This window comes from Octopus bimaculoides, chromosome 16, assembly GCF_001194135.2.
Source record: "Octopus bimaculoides isolate UCB-OBI-ISO-001 chromosome 16, ASM119413v2, whole genome shotgun sequence".
Classification (NCBI taxonomy): Eukaryota; Metazoa; Mollusca; class Cephalopoda; order Octopoda; family Octopodidae; genus Octopus; species Octopus bimaculoides.
Genome location: NC_068996.1, coordinates 55,173,538 through 55,185,210, shown reverse-complemented (window position 1 = coordinate 55,185,210; position 11,673 = coordinate 55,173,538). Strand labels below are relative to the sequence as shown.

General features: G+C 36.1%; 1 protein-coding gene across 2 annotated transcripts in view; it reads left to right on the top strand.

The window, feature by feature from the left end:
• The window catches only part of LOC106871179 (neuralized-like protein 4), a 93,667-nt gene that overhangs the window by 13,873 nt on the left and 68,121 nt on the right, over positions 1–11,673 (top strand). For both annotated transcript variants that reach the window (XM_052973785.1, XM_052973784.1), the window contains exons 2-4: positions 2,818–3,172; positions 6,854–7,401; positions 9,665–9,776. In XM_052973785.1, the coding sequence (XP_052829745.1) occupies positions 2,818–3,172; positions 6,854–7,401; positions 9,665–9,776 (1,015 nt within the window). The remainder of the gene's footprint in view (positions 1–2,817; positions 3,173–6,853; positions 7,402–9,664; positions 9,777–11,673) is intronic.

Sequence of the window (11,673 nt, the reverse complement as noted above, 5' to 3'; positions counted from 1 at the left end):
ACCTGAAACTTCTCCTCTAGTTCTGATAGTGACTCCGCAATTAGTGCAAGGTCATCAGCATAGAGGAACTCCCAGGGGCAACCTGTCTTGAATTCCTCTGTGATCGCCTGGAGGACTATGATAAATAGGAGGGGGCTGAGGACGGAACCTTGGTGGACCCCTATCTCTACCCGGAATTCATTACTGTACTCATTTCCAACCCTCACCTTACTGGCAGCATCTCTGTACATGGCTCGCACAGCTCTCACTAACCATTCTTCTATCCCTAGTTTCCTCATTGACCACCAGATAAGGGATCGGAGGACCCTGTCAACGGCTTTCTCCATGTCAACGAAGGCCGTAAAATGTTCTGCTTTGTCCCCCACTCCTGTTGTGTTTGTCAAGTTTGTTCTACTTAAACTGTGGTTATAGGTGTGATGAACAGAAGAGTGCATGTGTTGCTTGCACGGTGCTATTAACTATGTCATATCTTTAGCATCCCCTTACCACTGCTTCTCAGTTTCAGTGTTTTGCCATTGACTTTGATTTCTTGTGTTAACTCTCCTTATCTCTCTTTCATCTTCTCTTGACTTGGCTTTAGGCCTGTTGGGCCCTGTCAAACTGTCCAACCTACACCAGCATGGAAAACAGATGTTAAATGATGATATATGGATAAACCTAATTGAAGTTTTTTGCCAACATTGTGCAACTTCAGTAAACAAATGTCTGTTGTCTCTTTATCTCTTCCTTGAAGAGAAAAATCAAACAAGATTGATTTGTTTCAGAATCAATTCAAAAAACCTCATACTTCTAATGCTCATGACTTTGGCAAACTGTTTACTTACACAGTTTCCTCTCTCTCACTAGATATATTTATATCTAGCTTCTCTTCTATTGTTCCTGCCTCCTCTTCTTCCTTTCATTTTTTCTAATCCTCTCCAATCCTGTCAATACAGTAGAAAAAGTATTTATGGTTCACTGTACTATAGCACTTCTTCAGTCTCTGCCTGTCTGAGACCCTGTTTCAGTTACACCGCCCTAATTTTAACAACATTAAATGAAACAAAATTTGTTATAAAAATCCAAATAACTTATTTTAAAAATGAGAAATAGCATTTGTTTCATAAACTAAATTTTTGTTGTATTTTATTAAGACATCCATGGAACCTCCTTTGAGAAAGAAGACTGCATTGTCATAATTCTTTATCCTTTCCTCCTGCTCATCATATTGTCCAGTAATTCTTGGAAGTTAGCAGTCACAAATGTTAGAGGAATCTTTCAGTTTCCTTACATTCTTTCTTCAGTTTGTCTTATTTCTGTTCTATCTAGCTCTTATCCTGAGGTCACCAGCTATTTTTTTTTAATGTCAAATGATTATATTCTTCACAGGAGATGCTTTCCTTGAGAGAGAGAAAAAAAATCTATTGACCTGACATTTATATTTCAGACACCTGTCTTATTTCAGTTTGGTCATTCTTAACTTCTTCCTCTGAGTTTCATTTCTTTGTCATATTTTCTGTGTCAGCTGGTTGTTTGTATTTACATGTCTAAAATCAAAACCCCAATGTGTTTGTAGGATAATATCCTATTAACATTTTTCCATAAAAGGCTCAAGGATCAAGTTACACTATTTTTTACTTTTCTTGTCAATAAGAAACTGAGAGGTTAATCTCACTGGTCAGAATGTGTTTGTCTATTTCAGCTAGCACACGTGCACACACACACACACACACAGACACTCACACACATGTAGGTGACAACTAGGTTAAGTGATTAGATGAACAAACTGTTATTATACTTCAAGTCAGGATATTAAAAGAGATATGGTCCTATCAGGAACACCCATCATTAGTTTTGCTGGCTGGATTCCCAAGTGTGACCAGCTAAGACTTCTTGGTCTACTCCTAAGTTTCCTGCCAGTTAGCTCAGCTTGAAGAATCTGTCTTGTGATTCTTTCTTGCCACATTCTAATCACGTGTCCATTGTACCAGAGTTGTGTTCCCTCACTGTGGAGAAATAGCAACTTGACCAGGAGAGACTCCTTAGTTTCTTACTTATGTACTCCAGAGATCTTTCAAAAGAACCCCATTTCAGCTGCTTACATTTGTGATCATACTCTTTTGGTTGTTACCCAACTTTCATGACCATAGGTGAAGACAAGCATAAAAGCAGTCAAATTTTAGTACCTTATTCAATGTGTGCATTGCCAAACAATTAATTTCAATTTTCAGGTTTAGTTGCATCTTTCAGTCAGCCCTTATAACTTACAACATGATCAGTGGCTACAACCAAAGCAGAAGTTAAACCTAGATCCACAAGCTAATAAAACAGTCACCAGTGTTACAGCTGCTTACATTACTGATATTTTAATTTTGTAGGACCTATTTACAGCTAGGTAGACTGGGACATTTGCAAGTCAAAGTGTATTTTTTAGATTTTTTTCTTCTTTATTTTTTAAATTGGCCAAAAGAGAAATGACAATACTCCTAAACTGGTGAGATTGATGCAATTGATACTCACCTTGAACATCTTCAGGTAAAAATATGAGCCGGGAAGGAGAGATGGGAGTCAATCAGAATGCTTAAAACCGCAAACTCTTAACAGCTTGAAAATAATATTAACCCTACCACATTAAATGTCTTAACTACAGATACAACAGTAGCAGTTTTGGGATTTGAACTACCAAATTCTCTGTTTATTGTCCATTCCCTGATTGTCTCAACCATTCCTTTATATATATTGATGATTAAAATATTCTTTCATTTCTTTGCTTGTAAATGTTTCTCCTAAAATATTTTTTGGTTGTGTATTTTAGTCTTCTTCAATTATTTTCTTCAGGTTTACGCATGGAGTGGTTCAATAGAAATGGGTGTTACTACCTGTGATCCTACAACTTTAAATTTTCCAGTCAGTGCTTCATCATTTCGTGAAGGAACATGGGTTATGTCTGGCAACAGCATTCTGAAAAATGGCCACTCATTAAACGAAGAATATGGCTGTGATTTGGACATTCTTTCAGAAGGAGACCGTATTGGAGTGCTGCGTACTGATTATGGTGCTCTGCATTTCTTCATCAATGATGTAGACCATGGTCCAGCAGCTACCGGCATTCCAAACAAAGTGTATGCAGTTGTGGACATGTATGGAAAATGTGCTCAAGTTACTATAATGGATGAAAGCATCAGACAAAACGGTAAAATATAACTTAAGGATATTTTGAATTATAAAAAAAAAACAATAAAAACATTCATAAAGAGATGGTAGAGTGCCAGGCTAAATGTCATTTGATTTTTAATTCTTTCTCTCCATATTGTGAATTTAAAATATGCTTGGATCACACTTGGATTTATGTCCCTCTGGTTTCAGTAAAGTAGGTCAAATTACCCCCACTTTTATTAATATGTTGCATAGTTCCAATCTTGGTAATTATTTTCCAAAGAAAACTATTTTTCTTAAATGTTTTTGGAAATTACTATTAACCCATTAGCATTTAAACCAGTCATATCCAGCCAAAATAATCTACCTGTATTATCTTCAAACTAGCCAGATCTGGCCTCTCATACCTACCCTACAACATTATTCTAAAAATGAAAACAATCACGTCATTGAAATCTCAAAGCTACAAGGTGATGCATGATTAATTCAAATCAATATGAATAAATAAATGTTACATTTGACACAGAAATTTGAATGCTAAAAGGGTTAAATAAAAGTTAGAAATTTTAAACAAATTTAATGAGTGATTGTAGGTTTATTGGTATATTTTATCCATATTTCCTTCACCCTTGTCATAGGATTTTTTGCCTTCATGGGTTGGATGGGTCTGCATCATTTCATCTGAGTAGCATCACCATCTTGAGATCTTCTGACAAACTCCCTCCTGCGTTTTATTTACTGACCTCCTGTCAGCATTCATTTGTGTTGCATGACAGCAGAGTGCCTTTTTTAAGAACTTTAATGCCTAGCCATGCTCTCCCCTCATCTCTGTTGTCTTTTGTACACATTGTTACATATCAAATAGCAATCGGGTTTATCTCATTCCTTTCATTCTTCAAGTATTATCCCACTACCATCCCCATCAGTTTACTTGTGGTTCATACAGAGTTTTCTTTGCATGGTGAGAGGAAAAACACTTTATTGCCTCTGCTGGCAGTTTTTCTTGCATTGTAGCAAAGTTCGTAAAATTTATTATAAAAATATCAAGGATTGATATTGAAATTAATCAGTAATGCATTGAACTAAATGCATAACATCATTTTACATCCATTTTCTATATTGGTATGGTTTGGATTGTTCAACAGAATCTGATACATTGGATAACAACTTCTTGCTCCAATGTCTCTGTTCTGTCCTTGTTTTTTGGTTGTATAACCATTCTTAACACCAAACTTTACAGAGTGTATTGAGTGCCTTTTTTCCTTCTTGGCACCAGCACCATAGACGTTGTCATGTTCTCAGCAACGTTAAAGAGCCCTTTCAAGCCCTGCATTATCACTTTTTAATGGATAGCAGTTTATCACTTGGAGCCATAGTCAAACTCTGTTAGGATCACTTTCCATTTTCAAAGTCATTAAAAAATAAGTAGAAAGTTTTGATATTTCATCTGCTCTAAAAGGGGTTGGAGTGGAACTTTTAAGGAATAGCACTTTACATTGATTTCTATGGCATTAAGCAGGTAAGAAATAAATATATCAATTTTGTTGGTATTCTCAGATAATCTAAGATACATATTTACCTATCTGTAACTGAAACAATGCAGGAATAGTGTGTTCAAGTTACAAAATGAAATACTTGCAGAGAATTTGTATTCTTGAATTAAGAACTGGTAGTTCAATATCTTACTCACCAGAATGGTTGTTCTCTTTTTATAAGTACCAATAATTAATGCAAGTTAATTCAATCCATTACATCATTTTCTCTACAAAATTTAATCTACATTATTCGAAAGAAATCAGTTTTTAAACAAAAATGTTTTACGTTTATTGTTATTGTTTGAATTTTTAATGAACTGTAATGTATATTGTTCTGTACACCATCAATAACATTGTTCACTGCATCATTTACTGTACTGTTAACTTTCTTGTTTATTACATCATTAACTACATTGTTCATTGTAGTATTCATTATATTGCTAATTATACTGTTCGCTGCATAATTAACTACAACATTCACTACATTTTTAACCATATTGCTCACTACCTCATTATCTGAATCATTAAGTACACTGTTAATTGTAGCGTTTTCTATGTCATTAGTTGCTTTGTTCATTGCACTATTAATCAAACTGTCCTCGACATCGTTAACTGCATTGTTAATTATTGGGTTATCTCATAGATAATACAATTTTTTCAATTGCATGAAAAGTCGGAAGGGGGCGGGATAAACTACCCGCATCAACTTGCTATAAAAGCAGGTAGTAATTTTATCTTGTACTTATTCTTAGTGCAAGTTTTGAAGAGTGCAGTTCGATTTTAACAGTTATTTTTTCAAAGCTATAATGGAAGTGACTAAGGAGCATATTTGGCATATTTTGCTTTATGAATTCAATAAAGACAATAATGGAATGGAAGTGCAAGGAATATTAATGCAGTATATGGGGATCAGACAATAAGCATAAGCCAATGTCAACAGTGGTTCTAGGAATTTCGTCGTGGAAGATCTGTAGAGTGCAACAAGGACATCCTGCAAACCCTGGTGGAACAAAATCCTGAAGAACCAGCAGAGAAGCTTGGATTTGGTCATTCAACCACTCATCAACACCAGCGTGCCATTGGAAAAGTCAGTAAATTGGGTCAATGGGTTCCTCATAACTTTTCCAAGTCTAATTGTGTGCAGAGAGTGAATGTGTTCTCTTCTTTGCTGTCACATCTCACAAATGAGCCTTTTTTAGACCAAATAGTGACTTGTGATGAGAAATGGGTTCTCTATAAAAATGTCAAGCACTGAAGATAGTGGGTAAAGAAAGAAGAAACACTGGCATCCCAGGCTAAAGAAGGTCTTCACCCACGTAAGGTGTTGTTATCTGTTTGGTGAGATATGAAAGGTTTAGTCCACTTTGAACTTTTAAACCCAAACCAACCGATAACAAAGGAGATCTACTGTGAGCAGTTTGAGTGGCTTAAGTCAGCGCTAGAAGAAAAATGATCATCCTTGGTTTCAAGACAAAAGGTGTTCTTACAACAGGATTAATGTTTGGCCACATAGAGCAAAAATTACATTCCAAAGGCTGGAGCAGTTTGAATGGGAAATGATGCCCCATCTGAGTATCATTTATTCTGCAGTCTTCCAAATCATTTGGACGGAAAAAATATGAATTCTGTAGACAAAGTCAGAACAATACTAAAAGAGTATTTTTCATCACAGACAAGTGAATTTTGGAAAAGGGGCCTTGCAAGTCTACCAGATAGATGGAAGAGCATTGTAGAAAATGAAGGAGAGTATATTCTAGATTTTAAAAAGGACTGTGTTTATTTTAATTTTGAAAAATTAAAGAAATATAAAAAAAAACTGCATTATTTATGGGATGACCCAATATATTATTCTTCATTGCTCTGCTACTCGATATACTGTCCATCACGTCTTTAATTGCATCAATTCACTACACTCTATATAATTAATTATATTGTTCATTAACTATATTGCTCAATTGTTCACTTCATTGCTGCCTACATCATCCACTACATTATTTACATTGTTCATCATATGTTCACTATAACATTAACTACATTGTTCACCTTCACCACATTGTTCACTGCATTAGTCATTAAATTATTCTCTGCATCGTTCACCAACCATATAATTCTTCAACTTAACAAGTATCCTTTTTTTTTTCTTTTTCTCTTTTCTTCCTTCCATTTTCTCCACCACTATCCAGCCTTCAATAGCAATATCGTTAATGAAATTGCCAATGAATATTTGGCAGTGTTATCTAATCAAGTCGCCAGTAATTTAAGTCAAGCCACTGGCAACAGTTCAGCAGTTGTTATGGAGCCAAACTTTAACAGTGCACTTAACGACAATGCCAGCACAACATCAAACAACGTACCTGTGTCGGTGAACCTTCTGATAGGAGGTGCAGGAGGAGGAGGAGCTAGCAGCAGCGGCGGTGGTGGTAGTGGCGGTAGCAATGGTGGTAATAGTGCAGCCGGTGCTGCTGGTAGCAGTGGAAACAATAATGGAAATGGGGGTGGTGCTGGGGGTGGTGGCGGCGGTGGAGGAGGAGGAGGGGGAGCGGGTGGTGGAGGAGGAGGAGATGCTCAGACTTTACGTTCCAATGAAAGACTAGTGTTCCATGAAAAGTGCGGTGGACTTGTGAAGTTGACCAATGGCAGACGAACAGCGGAAAGAACGAGACCGTTGGACGAGTTCAACAATGGTGTGGTTATGACAAACAGACCAATAAAAGATGATGAAATTTTTGAGGTAAGAATTTTCGTTTTGGTTTTTATTTTCCTTAATCATTAGAGAGGTTGTTTAGATCTTGGTCAGCTCAGAGTGAGCTGTCCCATGATCAGAGGTGTTCCAATAATGACCATCTAGTCCTTCTTCTGAACATTGCATACCTAAAACTATATTATCAAATGTGTTGCTGTCTTTTCAAGACGCAACACATTGGGCTTCAAGGGGTGTTTAGCTATTGTTTTTAGCAGGTGGACAAGTCACTTTATGAGTTCCCTCAGAGCAGTAGAGCTGTTAAGAACAATCTAAACAGCTAGGTGCCATGTCCAGTTGGCTTACTGTATTTGTCTTGGATCCCTCAATATTTGGGTTTCAAATTCCATCAATCACCTGTTCTTATTTTTCTTCCAATTATAAATTAGATTAATTATCAGATTTGTATTGTTTCAATTGATCAACCCTCATCCCTTACAAAAATTAGCCCTTATTTTTACATAAGGACTTTCTTTAAGCTTTTAGTCAAGGGGGAGGGGCTGCTGTACATGATCTTGATCTTTCACAGTTTTCAAGACTGGTCAGAAGGAGCAAAAAACCAAACCAGAGACACCCAGGTGTAGGTGGATTGAGTCTCCTACTCAACTTCATTCTTATAGCACTTGTCTGTATTTGTGTGAAAGCCATGGAGTAATTCTGTTATTGGCAGGGACATGCCACCTAGGTATGCAAGGTAGGCAATGCCTACCTTGAATAAAATAGATTGATAGCAACATTTTCCTTTTATGGCAAAATATGCACCTAATTCAATAAAATTATGAAGGTTGCTCTGATTACTCTGCATATAATACAAAATATTCTATCTTTTTTAAGATAAGGTAGGCATAATTTTACCCTGCTTTTCAATCTCAGTATTTAAGCTATGCATAGTACTGCTGTAGTACACATTCTACATACACTCCTACAACACCATTTTCTTTACATGTTATAAAGGTAGAAATAACTCTGCTTTCAATTCAATTGTGCGCCTGTGTTTCACTTATTTTTTTTTTGTTTTTTCCTTCAGTTTTAGCTCATTTCCATTTTTACCCCTTTCCAGCAATGGATAGTGACTATCCTTTTATCTACTGCCTACCCTGAGTAATTACTGATGGCACATGCCTGGTTATTGGTATTCATAGTATAAGCGTTTTCTGGATTTTGTATTTCATACCCAGTTATTCTGGCAATTATTCTGGTTCTCATAGGAGATAATAATAATATTGTGAATACAGTCTGTTCTGGTTACATCAGTGTATTGGCAGAATCCACTGCACTGATGTGGAGCATCAGTTAAAGTGTTTAGTTACAGACTGAGTGCAAATACTACCAAAGCCAACTTTCTTTCAATGTCTGAAGATGCTACAATAAAGTACCAGTCAAATACGTGGGTCATTTTAATTGTCCATTCTCTCCGCTCCCTTCAAAAGCAACAAAAAAAGAAAGTAATAACACACACACACACGCACACATTGATTTGTGTCAATATAAAAATTTCAAATATGCATTATGTCACACAAGATGTAAGAAAGCATAATGAATGTTTGTTATGTATGTGTGATTGTGTGCAAGTGGATTAGTGAAGTTTAATCCATTAAATTTGTGCAGTTAATTTAATTTACAGGCTTAACACAAATATATCAAATAATATGGCACATATTGCTTGTGGTTCAAAGGTAAGGAAGAATCTCAGAAAGGATTTTGCAGCAGTATTGAATGATCTCCATATAATACAGCAACCTAAATAAAAAATATATTCCCTGATTTTGTTAACTATTATCATCACTGTTTTAATGTCCACTTTGCCATGCTTGCATGGGTCAGACGGAATTTGTTGAAGCAGATTTTCTACTGTTGTTTTTCCCCTGTTTAAGAATAAAGTAATATTTCTTCATGGCCAGACATATTTTTCACAAAAGACTGGAAATGAAGGACACTGCTTATTGATGGTGATACTCATTTATAAGTACCATGCAATATCAAGGCAAGGCGAAAATAACACACACACACACATGTATGATAGGCTTCTTTCAGTTTCTGTCAACCAAATCCATACAACACTTTGAGCAGTTCACAGCTATAACAGAAGACACTTGCCTGAGGTGCTGTACAGTGGGATTGAAACCAAAAACAACTATACCTCTACCTAACATGATTTGTGTCTATTTTATGATACCATAATGCAAAAAAAACAGAACTTTATTCAGTTACAAACTACATTCAGTTTTTACATTTTCAATCTTTACTTCCTTAGATTCGACTTGATGAACTTGTAGATAAATGGTCTGGTTCCATAGAAGTTGGTGTTACAACCCATAATCCTACACTATTAGATTTTCCTCCAACTATGACAAATATGAGATCAGGTAATATTGTCTTTTTTTTTTGTCTTGTATCTCTTTCCCCTCAAGAATTTGTCATGTGTTTACAATTTTGCTCCAAGATTGCTTATTATGCTATACCATGACCTGGTATTTTCCAAATGTTTTGAATTCAAAGATTATACTATGTATGTGTGTGAGGGTGTGTGTATCTTGTATGTTGATCTATTGCATTGGTTTTGTTGCTATACATATTTCTACACAAATCATATAAAGAGGTATATTTCCATAGAGCATCGATAATATATGCTCATATCCTATAAGTATTTTATTTCCTCTTAACAATATCTGCTGTCAATTCAACATCACTGGGGGTTTAATGAATAAAAAACAATTTTATTCATTTGTCATTTATCTTATATATTTATATATGTATATCACACACACACACACTCACTTGCAAGTATATGTGTCTACATGTTACCATGTGTGTGTGTGTGTGTGTGTGTGTGTGTTTATCTTTTAGCTTTTTGTTTCAGTCATTAGACTGCAGCCATGCTGGGGTACTGCTCTAAAGAATTTTTTTGTCAAATGAATCAACTTTTATGTGTGTGTGTGTGTGTGTGTGTGTGTTTAGCTGAAGCAACAAAGCGACTCAAGGGCTGGGAGTTTCGTCTTTTGATGAGTGCCAATGCATGAAAGTCCTGACCCTTGAGTCACTTTGGTGCTTCTTCTAAATATTAATGTAAATATATATTTATTTAACAGAGATGTACTTGCATAGCAAGTGACCTGGTCTGAGATCATGTGCTGAAACAAAAACAATTGCAGTGTGGAAGGTGTTTATAAGCCATTTAAGAAACACAGAAAAATCGTTAGATTCACTTCAACATTTAAATTTAACTTGTCAAAATATTTTCATCGCTTTGAGGCTGCAACCTGTTCACTGATGCAACACGGAATAATACACCTGCTTGTTGTTCCTTCACCTGTCTTCATCTTTTGTTTTTTGTAGAAGAGCGTAGGTTCAAAATTTAAAAGACTTTCTCACCTTCCCAAGCGTTAAACTAATACACCTGTTTGTTGTTTACACACCTGTCTTCGTGTTTTGTTTTTCGTAACACACACACGTGTTGATGTTATTTAGCACCAGTTCAGTCCTAATGAAACAATCTTATGATAAAAGGCATTCCAGCCATGACTGTCCTATTTCTTTTCATATTCAGGCAGTATGTATTTAGATGTACATTAATTAATGTGTTCTTCTTTTTTTGTGATACATTAGAGTGTTAGTTGAAGGAGGTTTTGGCTGCTATTTCAAGCAAGTTGAGCAACCACACAGAACCACCTGTGTTGTTTTTGCACCAGGTCAGCCTTGACCCTGCAAGTCTATGGTCAAGCCGATTGAACTGAGACCTTTGTCTTTTAGTTTTTAATCAGAATCAGTGTATCTAGGACAACATTATCCAATGGATACCTTCCTTTTACAATGGCAGAGTGTGATTTGCAACAGATTTAGCTGCTGTTTCTCATTTAAGGCATCACTTTGCTCAAAGTACACTCTTATATAAACATGGTAGACTGCTTTCAAATTCTCAGTTGATTTATAGAATCACATCAGATGTGGAGTGTGGCCATTTTCATTCTCTCTCTCTCTCTCTCTATATATATATATATATATATATATATATAGGAATGAAGCCAGTATGCTCCGTTGGATGTGTAATGTCAATGTGAATACCCGTCAGAGTGTAAGTATCTTGAGAGAAAAGCTGAACATTAGAAGCATCAGTTGTGGCGTGCAAGAGAGACGATTGCGCTGGTATGGACATGTGGTGAGAATGGAGGAGGATAGCTGCGTGAAAAAGTGCCACACCCTAACAGTTGAGGGAACCCGTGGAAGAGGTAGGCCCAGGAAGACCTGGGCTGAGGTGGTGAGGCA